The 19605-nt window shown below is 34.8% G+C and overlaps 2 protein-coding genes across 3 annotated transcripts; both read right to left on the minus strand.

Moving 5' to 3' along the window:
- Window positions 1-4652: 4652 nt before the first annotated feature.
- On the minus strand, window positions 4653-7671 carry LOC107467983 (thioredoxin-like 3-2, chloroplastic). 2 transcript variants are annotated; one of them, XM_016087221.3, is made up of 6 exons: window positions 7243-7376; window positions 6786-6865; window positions 6518-6592; window positions 6319-6385; window positions 5105-5122; window positions 4653-5020 (listed from the first exon to the last, which is right to left on the minus strand). In XM_016087221.3, the coding sequence occupies exons 2-6, from the start codon at window positions 6818-6820 to the stop codon at window positions 4916-4918; spliced, it is 300 nt and encodes a 99-aa protein (XP_015942707.1). In that variant the 5' UTR covers window positions 6821-6865; window positions 7243-7376; the 3' UTR covers window positions 4653-4915. The 2 variants fall into 2 exon arrangements, with proteins under 2 accessions (XP_015942707.1, XP_015942706.1); XM_016087220.3 differs by lacking the exon at window positions 6786-6865 and having other exon boundaries at window positions 7243-7671.
- Window positions 7672-14219: 6548 nt separating this feature from the next.
- On the minus strand, window positions 14220-19605 carry LOC107467975 (amino acid transporter AVT1C). Its single transcript, XM_052254102.1, has 13 exons — window positions 19572-19605; window positions 18885-19130; window positions 18153-18463; window positions 17024-17220; window positions 16846-16869; window positions 16579-16759; window positions 16275-16491; window positions 15745-15880; window positions 15622-15641; window positions 15339-15484; window positions 15050-15093; window positions 14901-14963; window positions 14220-14609 (listed from the first exon to the last, which is right to left on the minus strand). Exons 2-13 carry the CDS (start codon window positions 19079-19081, stop codon window positions 14511-14513), a joined length of 1635 nt encoding a protein of 544 aa, XP_052110062.1. The 5' UTR covers window positions 19082-19130; window positions 19572-19605; the 3' UTR covers window positions 14220-14510.

The raw sequence follows: 19605 nt of genomic DNA on the forward strand, positions 1-19605 counted from the left end.
TAGGCATACTTTAAAATGGATTTGTTAGTTAAATATTTGTTTAGGTTGTTTTTCTTTATTCTAAGTAATTATTAAGCATATGTTTATTAATTTAGTTATTAATTTGGGTTATTAACCATTTCTAATAAACTTAATTAAGTAGCAAAATATTTATGTTTTTATTTACTAAATATTTAAGTAAATAGTTTTTTTATATTTTATTACTTAAATTAAGTTATCAAGTTGATGGTGTATTTGTTGGTTATTTAAGTAAATAGTTTCACTTAATCTAACTTATATAAATTTTATTATTCACTATTTAACTAAATAATTTTATTTAAATTAAATAAGATATATGTTTATTAGTTTAGTTATTAATTATCTTACGAAACATTTTTATTTGCATTATGTTATACAGATGTTTAAATTAATTATTTAGTTAAGTACGATTTTGGTCCCTAAGATAGGGGTGAAATTTATTTTTATTCCAACCTTTTTTGCTTACAAAATATTCCCTAAGATTTAACTTAATTTTAAAATCGTCCTTCGGCCGAAAATACCCTTCCCCCTTCTTTCCCAAAATCAACTAGAAGCATAAACTGAACCAGAAGCTGAAGCAGAACAGAAGCAACACCAATGAAACAACAACAACCAAAAGCAAAGAACAACAACAACAATGGATAATAAAATCAGAAGAAGAACAACAACAAAAGCAGCTAGAAGCAGAAGAACAACAACAACAAAAGAATAACAACATAAACCCATAACTCAAAAAAATCATCATTATCATAAAAACTCAGAACCCAGAACTAAAAAAAATAAGAATCCAGAACTCAGAACTCAGAAAAAACAATGGATAATGGAATCAGAAAAACAACAACAACAAAAGAATAACAACAACAATGGATAATGGAATCATAAGAAAAAATAGAAGAATCGATAATCAGAAGCAGAAGCAGAACCAGAAGAAACCAAAAACCAGAAGAAACCAAAAACCGGCGAGAAGCAGCGACGACCGGCGACCGAGCGAGGAGGAGGAGTAGAAACGACAAGCGGCGCGCGACGTCCACCCTCGCGGATCTGCTGGCGTCAACGTCGAGCCAGGAAGAGGAGCATCGGCGAGATCTGGCGGTGAGATCCAGCGGCAACGACGAGAAGCAGCGGCAGCGGCGGCGAGGACCCTTCCCCTTCCCTTCCCCCTCTTCTTCCCTGAACCACCCTTCTCCCTTAACGCGTTTTCCCTTCCAAAATTTTCCCTTTACGCGTTTTCTTTCTTTTTTTATTTTATATTTTTTATTAGGGGTAATTTAGTAATAAAAATTAAAAAATTAGTAAGAATGACGATTTTAAAACTACGTTAAACCTTAGAGACTATTTTGTAGGCAAAAAAGGCCAGGGACGAAAAAAATTTTCAGCTCCTACTTTAGGGACCAAAATCATACTTAACCCTTAATTATTTTACTAAATATTTTTATGATTTAAGTAAATTTTTTATTTAAATAAATTTATAATTTAAATGTTTGTAATTATTTGTTAAAATAGTTTGCTTATAAGTCAAATGAATTCGTTAAGTATATGTTTGTCGGTAGAATGTTTTACGTTGAAATTCTTATAATTTTATAGGTTTATGCATTTCTGATTCAGTTTTTTTATTGTTTGTCAGAGGCCTCGCCTACTTCTTCTTCTCAAGAGAGTGAGTCACACATTCCTACCACTGAACGTCATTGTCCCGTACCTGAGGGAGGCTGGGTTCAAAGATGCATTGCCACTCAGGAATTTTGTGTTCGACAACTCCCTGATCACGACATTTGTTGAGCACTGGAGTCCAGAGACCCACACCTTTCACCTGCCGTGGGATGAGTGCACGATCACCCTATAAGACGTTACATACCACCTCAAGCTGCGTGCTAATGGGGAGCCCGTGGTTGTTACTCTCATGACTTCCATACATAGTCCGGGACCGAGGCCTGGGAGTTAGTTGAGCAGCTACTCGGTGCGAAGCCTCCAGTAGACTTGAAACGAAACATAAAGTTTGTTGTCATGTGCCGGACACAGTAAGCATGAAATGCTCTAGGAGGATGTCAGCCACTATCCTCAGCTCTCAGTGCAGTCTTGACGCTTGAGATCTATCAGAAATAATCAACAGACCTTTTTGTGTGGTGACGTGTCGCCTTATATAGGTAAGGAAGAAAGATAATGATTCCGTCGCTTCAGACTCAACAATTACAAAGGTTACAGGAAAGATATTGTTTTTAGCCTGTTACCGTCTTGTGTCACTACAATGAGCAAAACACCACCATATTTGACATATATATGTGTGTCATCGACGGAGACGAACGACTTGCAATGCTTGAAAGCCTCTACTTAGGAAGAAAAGGCCCAAAATACCTTATCAAATATGCTGCAATCATGCACCATGAGATGGCCATTATAGTACGTACAACATTGATCTCACACATCATTCCGGGATAAGAACTCTGCAGGACTTGCAGCAACCTGGGTACCTTATTGTACGACTCCTCCCAATCACCGTATACTGCATAATCACCTTTTACTTCGCCATCCAGACCTTTTTATACGAGGGTTTGAATTGATAGTTTTGCCTAACTGAACATTGTAGGACAGAGATGCTGACAGACGGGTTGGATTGTACCAATGGGAGGATGACACGACAGATGAGACTATTGTCCAATTGTCAGTGGTCCTACGACATGGGGTATTAAACACGTGTGCGCTCCTCCCACCCTATACACCTCCCTAAGAAATAGAACAACTGTAGTTGACAAGTACAACAACCATAACAATGACAATTGAAAATATAGAGCACAATGAAACTTCAACTTACCAATATCCGAGATTATGTCGGAGAGCAACACAAAGACTCCAAGGGCAGCCTGCTTCATCTTGTCGGCAACGCACATAGTACTTTAATCGATTCGACTCCACTACTCGGTATTCAGCACTTCTGCGAGTGCTGTAATTCTTCATGCCCTGCATTACTGCATTTCTGCTTTTGAATCTGTGGCCAACCCAAAACTCCATACCTCCATATAAGTTGTAATCGTCTTCACCCGTGTTGGAAAATGCAATTTATTAGTAGCCGCAACAAGAAAAACTAACTATTAACCTATGCATTGGTTTAGCTAAAAAGAATAAAAATTCATTTTATTTAACTTTTATTAATTGTTGCTAGAATTAATAAATACTAAATAAAATAAGTTTGAGTTATGTTTTATCTTTCTAGCAATACCGTGCTAAAAAAAATACAATATTTCACTGTGATTTACTAATAAGAAAAACAAGATATATATGTGTTTCGAGGGTTACCTGAAACGTTGATTTGGGCCTGAACGTGAGGTCCAGGTCCCTTCTGATGGCAGTGTCCGACCTCTTTGGTGTCGATGGGCTGTCTATCCGAGTTCCTCGTGAGGAGGTAGAGGGTAGTACCTACAAGAGACTCTTATGCTTAAATTAGTAAGGGCTTTAAATAGGTTTTTAGCATATTAGAACGTGTCTTATACTTGAAGGTTCTAGTATATTTATAGTAGAGCTGCTAACCACTTTTGTTGGAGTAGTTCTATCTTTTCTGATAGATAACTATTCTTTTTATCTTGGGAGTCTGTTAAGATCTTCTTTCTAGACGTGACAGAAAAATATTTGGAGGCAATTACTCGTTTAGACCAAGTAGAGTTGGACCTCTTTGTTAATGTCCGACCTCTTTAAAGAGGTTGGGTACGTTTGCGGAGGCCACCTTTCTAGGTGAACTTTCATATTTATTGGGTCTAATTTTTGTTTATTTGGGTCAGGTACGAACAATAGGTAAGTAACATAAAAAGTTTCTTAATTTTTTTTGTTTAAATAAGAAAAAAATCCTATTAAGTAACAAAGTGAACAAAAAAAATATCTAGGTTGGATTTTGACCCGCTTCTTTTTTTTTTTTTTAAGATAATGGTGAGAAAGTAAATGATTAAATGAATCATACATGAGTAAAGGTATTGCTTACTATTTGCTTTCTGTTCCTTCGGGGACATCCGATACTATTTGCTTTCTACTTTTTTTTTCTTCTTTTTTTTATATGTTCTGTTTTCCTTCCTACAATTCCGAAAAATCAATCAACATAGTAAATTCAGGCATATGATATTATTCTTTAATTTCTTAATTTCTTTTTGTATAATAGTTTTGTTTGTTCAACAACAAAGTACTTTTGGAAGCATAAAAACTCTGTATTTTGGAGTGTGATAATAAGTAGTGTCAATAGTTGTGTTATTTCTAATATTTAAAAAAAGTATTTATTTAACCATCAATTTAATTTAATTATAACAAAAAAATTGAATATCATAGTAAATTTAAGAATAATGAGTGCAGGAAACATAGATGTTCAAGTATTTGCCTCAATAGTAGTTAACGATGGTTGTCAAATGTTTGAAGTTGGTGGGTCCTCATTTTGATGGGTACAAATGTTGTTGTGTTGGCGCTTCTTATATTTCATCACTATTTTCAATGCAACCAGGATTTTCTGAGCAGCAATGATTCATGGAAACTAAGAAAACCAGTGTACGGAATTCCTCTGCCTGCAACGTGGCACCAATCTTCTAATATTTTATTTTTATATGTGACATTCTGAATATTTTCAGAGGATCAATCATATCATATATGTATAGAGACAAATTAACTTATAATTGAGGCAATCATAGACTGTACAGAAAGAAAATCAAAGTTGGTCACATAAAGTTTGTAGAAAATTAAAAACTCCAATACTTCTAGAGAAAGAACAGAACAGCAATATCAAAAATCCCCTTTTGGTATTTATGAAGGGAAGAAAATAATTTCCTCAAAACCATTCAAGTTAGACTAAGATATTGGTGGGAAAAATGGAAAGAAAAGAAAGAAGAGAAAAGAAAAAGAAAATTGTCTGGTGCATGTTATGATCTTCATGTCAAGTGTTGCACTCATTTTCAATCATTTCCTGAACATCACCTATTACCCAATATGCATTATGGCCACCTATTACTTCAGCTTGTTTCTTCCCATCTTTCCATAGCTGCACAAATTATAACATGTTGTCAAACCATTACTTGCTGCAGAAGAAAGAAAATTTGATATAATCATATACAATGACACTTACTTGTATTGTTGGCATTTTCTGTGTTGAGGCCACAGCATAAAGGTACAAAGAAAGAGAGCAAAAATTAGATAAATAACAAGTATCAAGACAAAAAGTGAAAGCGGCAATTGGTTAAAGCAAACACAACAATATAAATGATTAGAAAGATCATAAAAATGAAAAAAAAAAAAACCTTAAATACAAAAGCAATTAAGCACAGTAGCACACACAATAAACCTTAAATCCTTGGTGTATGATTCAATTGTGATGTGTTAACAGATTATATTTGTTGAGCTGTTTATGATAGGCTCAGAAAGTAGGAAGCATTGCAGTTATTTAGGATTTAATTTATATGCATTGTTAGTTTACACGAACATCTGATCCTATATTGCCACACTAACAAAAGTGTTTGACTCAACTATATCTCAAAATCATAGAAACACAAGTATTCGATTAAATGATAGTGTGCAACCATTTCACGATGTTAATGCATGGCAATTAAACTTTAACTATATAGCCTCGTCCTGAAGTTAAACAATCCAAGAACATAGCAAAACGACCCAGCAAGAGCAGAATCATAACCACAGAATACCGGCTACCGATGCATCGTTTGAAACAGAAAAGGATGCATATTTCAATGTATAGTCCTCTTTAAACTAAGTTTTCAATCATGCATGTCGGAGATACAAATACATTACCGCAGTCTAAGTTAGAAATTTGTGAGAAATTTTCATGAATTTGCTCTACATGCTCAATTCAAAAAATTCTGTTCCCTCAGGATATATAACTAGTAGCAATGCTCTGACTATCTGTAACACAATCATCAGAAACTCAAACAGTGATTTTCTACAACAGTTGGAGCTAAAATGTCAAGCACTCATTATAAGATACTAGAACATCTTTAACAAATACAAGCCACAAAAGATTAAAAAATGAAACATGTATCATATAAACTATAACACAGAATATCAATACAGGTTTCTAACTTATTCCTTCATTTACAACTTGTTCACACGTAAAGTTTTGAATTTTGAATTATCTTTTGTGTCCTCAAACCATTATTTATGACAAATATGTGGCGAGATTCCTTCAGACAAAGGAAAGTGCCTTGCACAGATAAAGTTAGGAGAACATGGACATAGCATACATTCTAAAGTTTTAAGACAGCACAAACAAAGATAGCAAATTGAACAGAATGGATATAATTCTATAAGTGGATTACAGAAAGAACTTACAGTGACACCAGCCCGAGCAACAAGTTTATGCGAAACTGTATTGACATCGACAGTGTAGAAACATAATCTACACAAAATCACAGTAAGTATATCCTTGATTAAAGAGCTGACCAGCAAATATATTAGACCAAATAAGAATCCAAATATCATCAAAAGTTCAAAACCATCACAAATTTTCAAGTATCAAAAGGAATCTCACCTTGGATAATATTCCGCTGCCAACTTTTCCAATTTTGGTTTTAAGTATATGCATTTTCTACACCAATTTGCCACCCTACAAACCACATTTATAACCCTACCTCAAAACCCAGAATGTGCTAAAAGGAGTTATTCAGTAATCAGAAACATTAAAGGAAATGTAATGCCCATTATAAAGTGTAGCAACATAATGCTTAAGCAAACCACAAAACTTGTACAGATTATAAAACCAAACAAAGTAGAAAGTATAACTAATATTCATAAATTACCATAAAACAGAAACCAGAACAGTTGATCTGATCATGTCATATCAGGTGGACCATTCCATAGGGCTAATTATAAGGTTACTCTGTGATGATACCAATGACAAGAGAATCAAAACCAATAATTCTTTGTCACTAATGATGAGTTTGACAATCTAAGCTAAATAAAATTAAACTCCTAAGAAAGCATAATACGCAAATGAAGCCAATTGATTATACTATGAAATAACAGATTCAACTTAAAACAAACATAAGTCATCAATGGCCAACACAATTGATAATATAAAATTTTAATTTTGGTTTTGAGTTCGTCCCTGAAACCGATATAAGACAAGAAATTTGAAAAGAAGGGACTTTGTTAAGTCAACCTAGCTAGCTTTATGAATTAATATCCCAAATCAGAATCCGAAATCATGAAGATAAAAAATCAAAACTTTGTAATATAAGAAAAGAGAAAACTAACCAAACAATGATGAGAGGATGTTGATTGTGGTGAAGGAGGTGATCAAATTGGTCATCGGTAGAAATTGGCGTGAGCTGAATGGAAAGGGGCGAGTCGCCGAGTTGGTGGTGGTGTTGGCGTTGGGGTAAGGCGTTTAGGGGAGAAGGAAGAAGATGAAGAAGAAGAAAATGCGGTCTTTGTGGTTTGAAGGAGATGGAAATGGGAGAGGAATGAGAAGCAGTAGTTGAAGAGAAGAAGAAGGAATAAGGAGGATTGTAGTGAAGAATAGGAAGAGGGTGTGACATGATTGTTGAGTGCAGAAATTAATCAAAGTATAGAAGAAGATGATTGTTCCCTTTTTGGAGCATCTATCGTCTACCTACCATTTCCATTTCCAATGCCCATATTTGTACAACTCAAACTGCTGTGAATAGTAGCAGTACCAGAATTAATTTGGCTGGTTGAGGTCGACCAGTCAACTCTCTGGTTTGTTTGTACATATGTCTGATTTAAAGGCTTTTTTACTGGAATAAATAAAACAGAAACTATTTTTAATTTACTTGATTCTCCTAAAACAAAGTTTTAAAGGTGTTCTTCTTTTTCATATATGATGTAAATTATCCTAGATGATAAGGGTTATAAAATATGTTAAATAAGATAATTTATGTATGTATTATATAGGAGAAAAACATGTAAATCGTCACAGGATAGGAGAGGTTATAAATACACATAAATCGTCCTTCTGTGTCATGATTCGCATGAAGTTAGGCTAAAGCACAAAGACCTGTCACGATTCACGTTCAAAAGCGTACCCTGGGTAACCTGCTACAATTCACGTGCAAAAATGTAACCCTCAAAGCCCAGAGACGATTAATACTTGAAGAGTAACCCTAATGTGGCTACAATGAGTTATTGCTTGACGTATTCTCTTAACACACAGCGGCGACTTACGTTAGTGAGGGAGGAGCCACCATATTTGGCCAAATTTGGGAGAGAAGAGTTGGGAGGAAGGCAGGCCAAATTGGTGGAGGAGGTGGCAATGAGCAGAGGCTTCTGGCATTCACCGGCGACGGTGTGGCGACAGCGAGGCCAGATCCACCATTGTCCGGCGTATTAAGGCACAGAGCGGTGGGTATTGCGCATGTTGTCGGATTGACAATGAGGTTAGTAGTTGGACAATAAATTTAGTTGAGTTGGTTGATGTCATGGCTATTTTGGATGCACTCATATATTGATGAATATTAGTTTGAATATGCATGTTAGAACATTTTTTAATACTAGTGTTGCAATTTTTACTGTTTAGTGATTTCGTAGGTTTTTGGTTGGGTTAAAAGATGTTAGAGTTCGAAATTTTAATGAGGCATGGATAAAGTGGTAGATAATTTTATGGTTGTGATGTTAGTGCGGTGATAAATTTTTTCTTATGCTGCTTGAAGTGTGATATTTTTTATGAATAGAGATAAGTTGGCCTTTTTAATTTCAGAAGCTTGTTGGATAAACATTTTATATTGAGGTATTTTTTTCTATATAATGACCCGTTAAATTGTTTCACCAATATTTATGTTTTATCAGCCAACTTGATGCATTCGGAGTTTTCGTAGGCAACAAAAGATGATCCTGCATGATCGCATGCTGCCGTACTTAGATCATGCCAATTTATTGCATGTTGCGAGGTTGAATGATTATTGGTTCAAGTTTGATGAGCCGTTGATCAGTGCATTCGTAGAGCGATGACGTCTTGAGACGCACACATTTCATATGCCATTCGGAGAGTACACGATAATACTACAGAATGTGACATATCAGTTTGGCCTCCATATTGGCGGACATGCGGTAAGTGGGTGTCTCAGTGACTTCGAGCAGTTGATGGAGGGGGGAAGGCTGCCTGGGTGTGGTTTGGAGAGCTATTCGGAGAATTTCCACCAGATGATTGTATCGATGACTTTACGGTTTCTTTTAGCTGGTTCCAAAACAAGTTCAGAGTCTTGCTTGCCAATGCATCGGAGGCAACGGTACAGATCTATGCACGGGGTTACATTATAATGTTATTGCCCACGACGCTTTTTGCGGACAAGTCTGGTGCTAGGGTTCACTTATGGTGGCTTCTGTATGTTGCGGACCTCGATGGGCTCGGCAAGTATAGCTGGAGCTCGGCCACCTTGTCCTGGTTGTATAGGTGTTTGTGCAGGATTGCTAACCGGAATGTAAAGAACCTAGCTGGGCCATTAGCACTGCTTCAGTCTTGGATTTTTTTGGCATTTTCCGACGTTTAGGCCTAGAGGGTTTGATGCCATTCTCTGGCCACTTGCCGCGAGGTTTGTGTTGGGAATAAGGAGTATGATCACAATCCAATCAATCATGTGTCAAATAATTTGTTATTGTTATTATATTAAAATGTTAATATAATAAGGTCCTTGATTAAATTTAGATATTTATCAGTGTGATAGTTATCATAATATTGAGAGATAAATCTATAGTGATCATAATATTGAGAGATAAATCTTTTATAATTTAATCTAAATTGTTCTTGATCATTGGATTATTAAAAAGGATATTAATAATCCGGAAAGACCTATATATATATAATGGTCTTCATTGGATGAAGATTAATATATCTCATTTATTAAATTATATATATAGATGGTGCATATAGATATATTATGACCATTGAACTGACTCACTTTGAGAATTCCTAATGGTTATAATTACCGTATATTTGTCAATAGGATAATCTCAAGATGAACATAGTAATAGAGTTTCCTTTGATCTGCGACTGTCATAGTAATTAACAATGTATTTATTATACTTTGATTTCGGACACCTAATACCCTAGGGTGCTAGTTGAATGGATATTGGGTATGATTTAAATACTTCTAGAATTAATGATTTGTCAATAAGGAATCCGTCAACTCTCGATAAAGAGTTTGAGCTCTATGATTATAATGACTGAGATGAATGAAACCTTGGCCAAGGAGATTGAATGAATGAAGAAATGAGTTTCTTAAGTCATTCACAGTTTATTATAATAATGGTAACAAGTTAGAGTTTGACAATTAAACCATACTCTAAGGGTTAACCAAGAGCTGGAAAGATAGAAGGAATTATACTTTGTTCTTCTAAGGTTCTTAGTAAAAACTATATTACTTCATACTATCGGGTCGTTGAGGAGTGTTGCTAGACGCCAACCTTGATTAGTAGATTTAGTATGACTAATTTACTACCCGCTTAGTATTGAACTTATGGGGTCACACACTAACGAGTGTTCTAATCTTTGCTGTAAAATTATTTAATTATTATTTTGATTTGATCAAATAAATAATTATATTAATTCAGATGGAATATTATTATATTTTTTGCTAGCACCAAGAATATAATAATAGTATGATAATTGAGAATATTAAATGAGATTTGAGAATAATTAGTTATTCTATTTCTAAATTTGGATGAGATCCTAACTAATTCTGTTTTAAATTGTTATGATATGATTCATAAAATTTGAAGGATTCAGATTTTGAATTTTAATATATGATTTAAATTTAAATTGAGAATCAAATTTAAAATTAGTAACAAATCTTATACTATATATATGTATGCCAAGAGTAGAGGAAAGGAGGTGAGAGTAAAACACAAGGATTTTATTCCTTTATCTCTACACACATAAACGTATGTGAGCCAGATTCTTGGAGAAGAATTTTATGGCGTGCAAAGAGTTGCAAGAGGTTTTTCAATTTATATCAGATGTCCATTGGTCAATGAGTTGACAACAAAGGTTGGTCTCGGTGTGGATACGCATAACGCCTTAGTACCATCGAAGAAGAAAGTGATTTTTACTAAAGCATCTAAAGGTATTTAGATCTGATCTATATATTATTTCTAGAATAAAATTTAAGCACAAAAATATATCTTTAGGATTACCTTCTTTTCTTCCACTGCGTGTTATGAACACATGGTAATCCTTTAGTTTGACCTTTTCATGTAGAATATGTCTGTTATGCACTTGTTTGTATCTTGTTTTTTAAGTTGAATGTTAATCGTTTTGTATCTCGCATGTGGATAGGTTTCTGCCATCGTCGGACGAGAAGGGTCCCCGGGTCATTGTAACCCGACACAGATTAGACAGGCTGAGTAGGGATGATATAAGTCTGATTGTCTATTTTGCTATTTTCCTTGCATGTATATACTTATGTATCTCGGTAAATTTTAATTGATTCTCATGTTGTAGTTCATTTGAATGCCATACAATAGTCTTGAGGTTATCCAAGTAGTCTATCCTGACATCTTCAGGCCTGAACACACGCTTTTATGGAAGTCGACCACTGCTTTGATATACTTTGCATCAATTGAGTGGCACCAGGTTGATAGGGTTTTATCTCAACTCGGGGGAGTTCAGCACATCCCAGATCCAACCATCAACATTGACTTCTTGTTATTGAAGGATGGTAGAAGACCGATGAGGTGTTCGACACCTGGCAGCAGTATTGGGACCAGAGACGACAGAGCGTGCTTTCCTTTCAGTTGGCCCCAGATCCTAGTCCATCTGCTAAATATCTTAATTGATGGTTTCGTGTAGCAAGAAGGTTCCTTTCACATGATCGTCTACTCATAGATCCTCGCCAGGTTGGGGTTCCCGTAGATGCTCCTGTTCAGGGTCATGTGGCTGCACCTGCTAGGCAACAGGGACCGAATGTGGCTGCTCCTGTTCGCTTATAGCCTCTGCAAATGGATCTCTCTCTCTCTCTCTTATCTCCATGAATGCTGGTGCACCGTCTACTGCAAGTGCTGCTCCCATTGCAACTGCGAGTTGTCCGAAGCTACGCCCATCACCCAAGTCATCTGCCGGAACGGGCAAATCAGCCGCAAATGATGGGGATGAAACAAAGGGAGTCACCGGTTGTCCAGTTGGAATGGTGGTGGAACTTCCTTCTATGACGCTAGTTGGCGGATTCAGAGCAGATCCACCAAAGCTACCCTCTACATCAACCATTCTGGAAAACAACTCCATAGCGCCCAAGTCAAAAGATCTTGCTTGACTGTGGAATATAACTCACATGTCGTCATCGCCAGCATCTCGTACTTTTCAAACCTAACAAACCTTGTATCAGTGATATGTAGGAATACGAAAAAATAATTGCTTGACACGTTTTTTGCCACACTTTCCTGCCATCTGTAATATACTACTATGTAATTCTATCAAAGTCGTTGACAGATTTACAAACACACCTATCTGTTTCTCACTAGAGAAAACAACACCTTCACTTGTATTTTCATCAATCTTCCCTCGATGATGAACTAATAAAAATATACTCTCAGCCATCTCTTCCTAAACTCACAAAACTTCGAGTGTGATTTGTTTGCGCCAAACTCGTTTATTTATAGAGTTTTTTCATCATAAATCGTCTTAGGCTCTGCAGGGTTATAACGTTGCATGCGAATCGTGGGAGGCCTATTAGGTTTAGCAAAGATAACATGAATCACGCCAGGGTTGTTAGGGTTCAGAAAACACATTAATCGTGGCAGGCCTTTGAGCTTTAGCCCAAAATCACATGAATCATGGTAGGGAGGGACGATTTATACTCAAGTTGTAATCATGGGCACCCTGGCACGATTTATGGCTATTTTGAATTAGCCAATACATGCATAAATCGTCTTAGGGTGTCATGTTTAACATATTATATAACCCTTATCACCCTAAGACAATTTACATAATATATGAAAGAGGAGAAACACATTTGAAAATTTGTTTTAGGGAATCAAGTAAAATTAGTTTTTGTTTCATTTATTTAAGTAAAAAAGCTTGATTTAAATTTCCTCTTATGAATATAGTAACTCATTCTTATTGGTTAGGGACAAACTTTTAAAATAAAGTACAAATCATCGACTAAATAGTCATTAACCTACAAAACTAAAAGATATTGCAGAATACCCTAAAAAAATAAAATTATATTTTATATTTTAATATATATTTTATATAAATAATTAATTAATTTCACAGGTAATTATTAGTATACATTGGATGATAGAAAACAGAACGAAATTATGAATTCTTGGATGAATGGTACTATGGTAGCATGATTTTAAATAAAGTAGATGTTTTGTGGAAGGGAAAGTAATAATTCACAATAATAAATTTATGCTATTGGTATGTAATAAATTTATATTGTTGATGGAAAAAAATGAAAACGTTGTTTTCTTTAAAATATTAATATTTGTATCATAAAATATACCATCTTATTGTATTTTTACAGATTTGTTCATGTGTATTCAATTCTCAAGAGTTGAGACCATTGTTAAAGATGTAAAAACAAAAAATTTTCAGCATTTAAATAACACTATTTTTTCCAACTAAAAGAAAAATATTTTTAGCAAATCTTAGTTTGGTGTCTTCAATTAGATACTTGTGTAATGTATGAAAATTAAACCCATAATATATATAATAAAATTAAGCATCTAAACGTTATTTAAATAAAGTCTTCAACCAAACTTTTTTTTCCTATGCGTTGCTGTTTTTTTTGCCATTTCCTCATTTTTTTTGTGCACTTCTTTCTTTCGGTGTCGTCATCGTCGTCATCACTGTTATCGTCACTTCCTTTTTCATAATCTTTTTTTCATATATATATTCAAAAAATTAGCACAAAAATTTTTAAAAGACTACTGTTTAAAATATTGACAATCAACATATCCAGAATATTAACTTATTCACTAACAATATATATTTGCAACAAAAATTTATATACAATATATGAAAATTTTTATATTATATACAAATATTTATGTATTATGTGCAAAAATTTGTGTTATATCACTAAATTTTTGTATTTTCTAACAAAAATTTTTGTACTATAGAAGCACGAAAAAAAAAATAATAGTGATATATACGCAAATTTTTGCTAACTTGATTGAACTTATTATAAAAATGCTTATACATATAGCATCACCATAATATATATGTATTATGGTTAGAAGTGAGATAAAAGATTAATGGCAAGCTTATCTCAATGTGTGAGAATCTAGTTCATTCATTCAAACTAAAATTCATTCATCCCTCCTTAACTGGTTCCTCTTTCCACAATCTTTTAGTTACCATTATTATTGCCTTCACTTCAAACAATCAAACATGACCAAAACTTTCTTGTGATGGAGTCACAAGTAGCCACAATAATCACAAACAATAGTAAATAATTGAAATTTCACAAACAAAAAAAAAACTCAAAATTGGGTGTGACAAATGAAAAAATAGATAGAACAAATGACAATAGCAGACATATTCAAATCTTATGTTCCAGAAAACTTCATCCGCTTAAACTCTTAACAATCTCAGCGAGTGCAGAATATGTACCGAAAACAGCACAAACAACACCAATTGAGATGATTGTAATGCAGAGTACTGCCTGCAGAAACACACAAAAAAAAAGGTTGAGTTGATGAGTGAATTTGTGGTGTGACAAAAATATCTGATGATGTTTCTTCTAAGATTGTTAACATAGTATGTTTATATCAAATTCCATTTAATCAATATAGTATGTTTATGCTAGCATTTTGTAAAGAATCCTATAGTGTTACCAATCCAATAGTTTATCATCAGATGGAAACTCAGGTGCAGTCGACTTCACGTGAAGTTGATAACTGAGAGTCGTGAGTGAATTTGATATAATGATACTATGGTATCATCATCATCATACCTGAAATCGCGTGACTTTGCCGCGCAAGATTCGTAGGAAACAAGCACAGGGAAGTATCAAAGTCTGTCACCAATGTTAATTCCAGTTAGTTTAATGCTTCAAGCTATTATTACAAAGAGAAGGAACAGATTAAACTGAAGAAAACTTACAACAAGCATTGTGAGTGAAGATCCAATCAATGACATTACAAGACCTGCAAGATAATCATAATTAACAGCAGAGTGATTTGTTGATTTAAGAAGTTAATGCAGTTCATCCTAATCACATTTTCCCTTTATTTGTTAGTTATGCATATTGGTTGGCTTGCTTAGATTCTGTTATGAAATTTTTCTTTACAAAATCTTGAAAGCAGAAGACACAGAAAGCGAAATTGAAAAGCAAATAGGCCTGGTTTTGTAAGCAAATTCTCTTGGTAGTAAAGGAAGCATAAAGACTCACCAAAAAAAGGAACAGAAAGGCCAATAATGAGTGTTGAAACTACTAGCCCTGTTCTGATGAAGATGGAATATAGGAAAGACTTGGCATGGCTTGATGGTATCAACTCTTCTAGACTCATTGCTACTGGAGATATAGTCAATGCATACGTGATGCGAGTTAAGCGAAAACATCCTTCTTCGCCAAGAAAACGCAATAGAAGTGAAGTATCATAAATCCGAAATTTAAAGGGCTTCCTAAGAAGCATAAATGTTGAAATATTCATATGGAAAATGTAAAAGGATATTTGGTAAATGGATTAACCACCTGCAAAAGTACAAGTAACAGATAAGATAGTTAGCACATAGCAGTTGATATGCGATGAAATCGACTTCGAACAAGGACAGAGTAGAATGTAGAGTGTGCATACTGTAGTCCAGACAGCAATCTTGGTAGCAACCATTTCTTTGGGCATGTTAAGAGTGAACTGAGACAGAATAGCTTCTCCAAACATTGTGTATCCCATGACAGCCGCTCCGGCATACAGCGCAGTACAGATACCAAAACTATCAAGAAAATAAGGTGGAAACTCAGGTGGAGTCGACTTCACGTGAAGTTGATAACTGAGAGCCGTTAAATGATTTGACTAATTTGACTAAATTTCCATCTAACGGCTCTCAATTATCAACTTCACGTGAACTCGACTGCACCTGAGTTTTCACCACAAAATAATGATCACAGATTGAGACTTTTACTCCTTTAACAGATATATAACATACCTTGATTATACTGTTTTCTGCTTCATAGAACACATTATTCTATTCGTATGTTAAAGACATTAGTATGTTAGTTAGGAATGAATTCATTATTCCTAGCTAACCAACTTATATCTAACAAACACTATAATATCTCAAGAATCATAGATTATATAACTTGCTAAAGAAAATCCTTGGTTTTTACCATGTTAAGAGCACTGCAGGGAACTGATTTGGATTTGCCATGGATGTATAAATGTTTGGAAACACTGCATGTCCTGAGTAGCAGTATCCATAGAGACCAACAGCAACAGGAAAAGTTGCAAGATTGAGTGTTGTCCCTTTGCTCTGAAAGCCGACATCCTCAATGCCAATCCAGAACAAGCAGATAACCACCAAAACCGATGCAACAACTCCACCGGCTATAACAAACAAGGTAATCATAGGTTACAATATGATTTTTCAAGTATGAATGACTGTAATTAGATTCCTTGGAAAGCAAGTCTCACCTGAGATGTAACTGAGAATGCTTAGGTCCCTGAGCATAACAGTTGGTAGAACGGCCAAGGTGGTAATCAGCGCAAACAAAGTATGCGAATCCAATTCGATTCCTCCCAAACTCAAGTGAGCACTTGGAAATAAGGAAGACAAATTGTCACCCTCCAAAATTATATACTCAATGCAACATGCCTGCATGAAGGAAGGAATATTAAAGTAGGCAAAGTAATTTCTATTTGAAAAGAATTGAAGGTAGCTTCTATCTGCTATGAACTTACATACAATTCCACATACAGTACTATCTGCATTCAAGGGAAAAAAAATAATAGTTAGCATCAGATTAGAGGTAACAGATCTTAAACTAGACTATTATCTTTTGTATTAATACTTTGCAGATATTATTTTGTACCTAAGATTCTGTTATCTTACTAGTGAATCTAAAAATTTTGAATCCACGGTGGTTCCAAAAGCGGCTTGGCCAATGTCTGGATATGTCTCAATTCCAGGTTCACTATCCAAGCAGGAACGCAAGAGCATCCCGGTATAAAAGGAAATAATTGCAAAAAGGAACAAGATTGAAAGGCCAATCCATCCACCTTCTTTGGCAGCATAAGGTGTAGAAAGGATTCCTACACCACAAAGGACATTTATGCCTGCAAAATCCAAAACAAGATTTTGAGTCCATGGTTTATATAGCTTTATGCATTGCATATATATGCATGTTCTGATACCAACATGTCTCAATTTTACACACATCTTATTCTGTTTCAAGTAACTCAAACTTTGGAATTAACTCTTAAATTCTTACTAGTTTATGAGTTAGTTTTACTATTCAAATTTTTCAGATCAATGTTTCAGAAATGTTAGGAGAAAATGATGTTGACAAGGTGGAATGATTATGAACCATGCTGAGAAGTGATAAATATCATTGGCTAATGTGGTCCCTGCAATCATTCGGACGGGTTGGTTGAGTTTTGTGGTTGTTGAACTTCTTGAATTACAAATTGCAGCAAAGAGATACACTCCATAATTCATCCAATAAGAAGAGAAAAAAGATACCACTAGTATATTCCTTAATTATCCATTCACATCTGCAATTGTGGACACTGTTCTTTGCATATTATCCAGGCTGTTACCTCTTTTTTATGCATGTTTCCTACATTATCTCAATTTTCAACAATGAACAATCATCAATTCTTTAGAACTGAGTTCAATTAGGCCGAGTTTGGAACAAGAGATAGGGCGAGATGTGACACTGAGACAGAGATACTAGTGTGATTCCTTTCGGTCCTACCGAAGAGACTGAAAGCAATCACACTAGTATTTTAAAATACTAACCAAACCGAGCGAAAAGTAACCTAAGTATAGAAACATTTTAGTTTTACTTTTTTAAACCAAATTTTAGTTGGATCTAAAAAAATTCTTTCAACCCCATAATAGAAAAAAAATTGCAAATCTATTTTTGTACCTTATCAAATCAATAAAATTGTATCTAGACACATTGATCTGATAATATACCAAAAGGTGATGCTAACATATATATAAGGAAACTGATGGAATAAACAACAACAATTCAAGCACTTACCATTAAGCACAGCTTGTCCAAAAGAACAGTGTCTTGAAATTGGAATTTCATGAGAGACCTTTGATTCCTTCTTAAGGGAAGAAGAAGACCTCCTTGGAGGAATCAAGGCATGAGAGCTACGCCGACGCACGGCCTCATCCTCGGCGGCCACCGGCTGTATCAATGGCTTTGTAACTGATGGAAGTGCCTCAGGAGTGTGTCTCCTTGTTAGAGATGTTGAAAGAAAAGAACTGCTTAGTCTTGACAATGAAGGTGTCCCTAGAAATCCAATGTTTGGTGATGGAACACTGCTATACAGATCAATTGACTGCCTGAAACATTCATCACAACATTCAATAACAAATGCCAATGTTGTTTAATAAATTTTCAACTCTTTTGGCTTAATTACTTGAATAAGTAAAAGGCTAGATTCTCTCTTTTTCCTTTTAGTTGAAACTAGCTAGAAAAGTTAAACAAATGAACTGAAAAAAATAAAAAAAGCACACCAACAAAAAAGACTCATGGAATAAAAAGATAGTCCGGTGCATAAGCATCTTGCATTAATACAGGGTCCGGTCCGGAAGGGCCGGACCCAAAAGTATAATGTACACAGTCTAACCTGATAATTACATCTGTGGCGGCTGGCTGTTTCCACAGCTTAAACCATGAACTTGAGGTGACAAGGAGACAAAGAAGAAAAAAAAAGCAGAAATCCAAAGAAAACTGAGAAGAAGGGAGAAGAAAAGAGTTGACCTGTAACTCTGAGGCCATGAGATGTTGTAAGAGCTTGGTTTTCTCTGTGGAAGGTTTTCATTATTTGTGTAACTTGAAGAATCTGAATCATTACCATCACCACCACCACCTTCTACTTTGTTCAAATTCTTATTCTCCTCATCTTCTTCATCACTGTCAATGTAGAAACTGTTCTCTGAAACTGAATTGTTGTTCATCTTTTCCTCCTCAAAACCACCACACAATCAAAACCTGACCCTGAATTATATGTAAAACAGAAAGGAATCTAGAATTAACTAAGTTTCCAACTTGGTATGTGTCCAAAATCTTTAACTCTGACTATCACAAAAACAAAATCTTTAACTCTTCATTATGATCCAAATTGGAAAACTACATATATGGTAGGAAATAAATAACATTAAATGAGTTTTATAATTTAATTAACTTTAAAATAATAAAATCTCTCTATAGGATAATCTCAAAGGCCTAATAATCTGTTTGTTACATAAAATTTGCCAGATTTTAAGGAAGGGAAGTTGCTACCTCGTACTTCCTAGTATATATATATACATCACTGTTTCCAAAAACCATGTTTTTTGGGATAAATACAAAACTAAACTGAAAGAAAAAGAAAAAGGAAGCTGAAAAGGTGTGTTATTCTTCTGAAACCAGAAATTATATGACATGAGTGAATGAGTAATTAAGCACCTTTTAAGTGTTCTTCTGTCAAGAAGAGAAAAGA

This window comes from Arachis duranensis, chromosome 9, assembly GCF_000817695.3.
Source record: "Arachis duranensis cultivar V14167 chromosome 9, aradu.V14167.gnm2.J7QH, whole genome shotgun sequence".
Taxonomy (NCBI): domain Eukaryota; kingdom Viridiplantae; phylum Streptophyta; class Magnoliopsida; order Fabales; family Fabaceae; genus Arachis; species Arachis duranensis.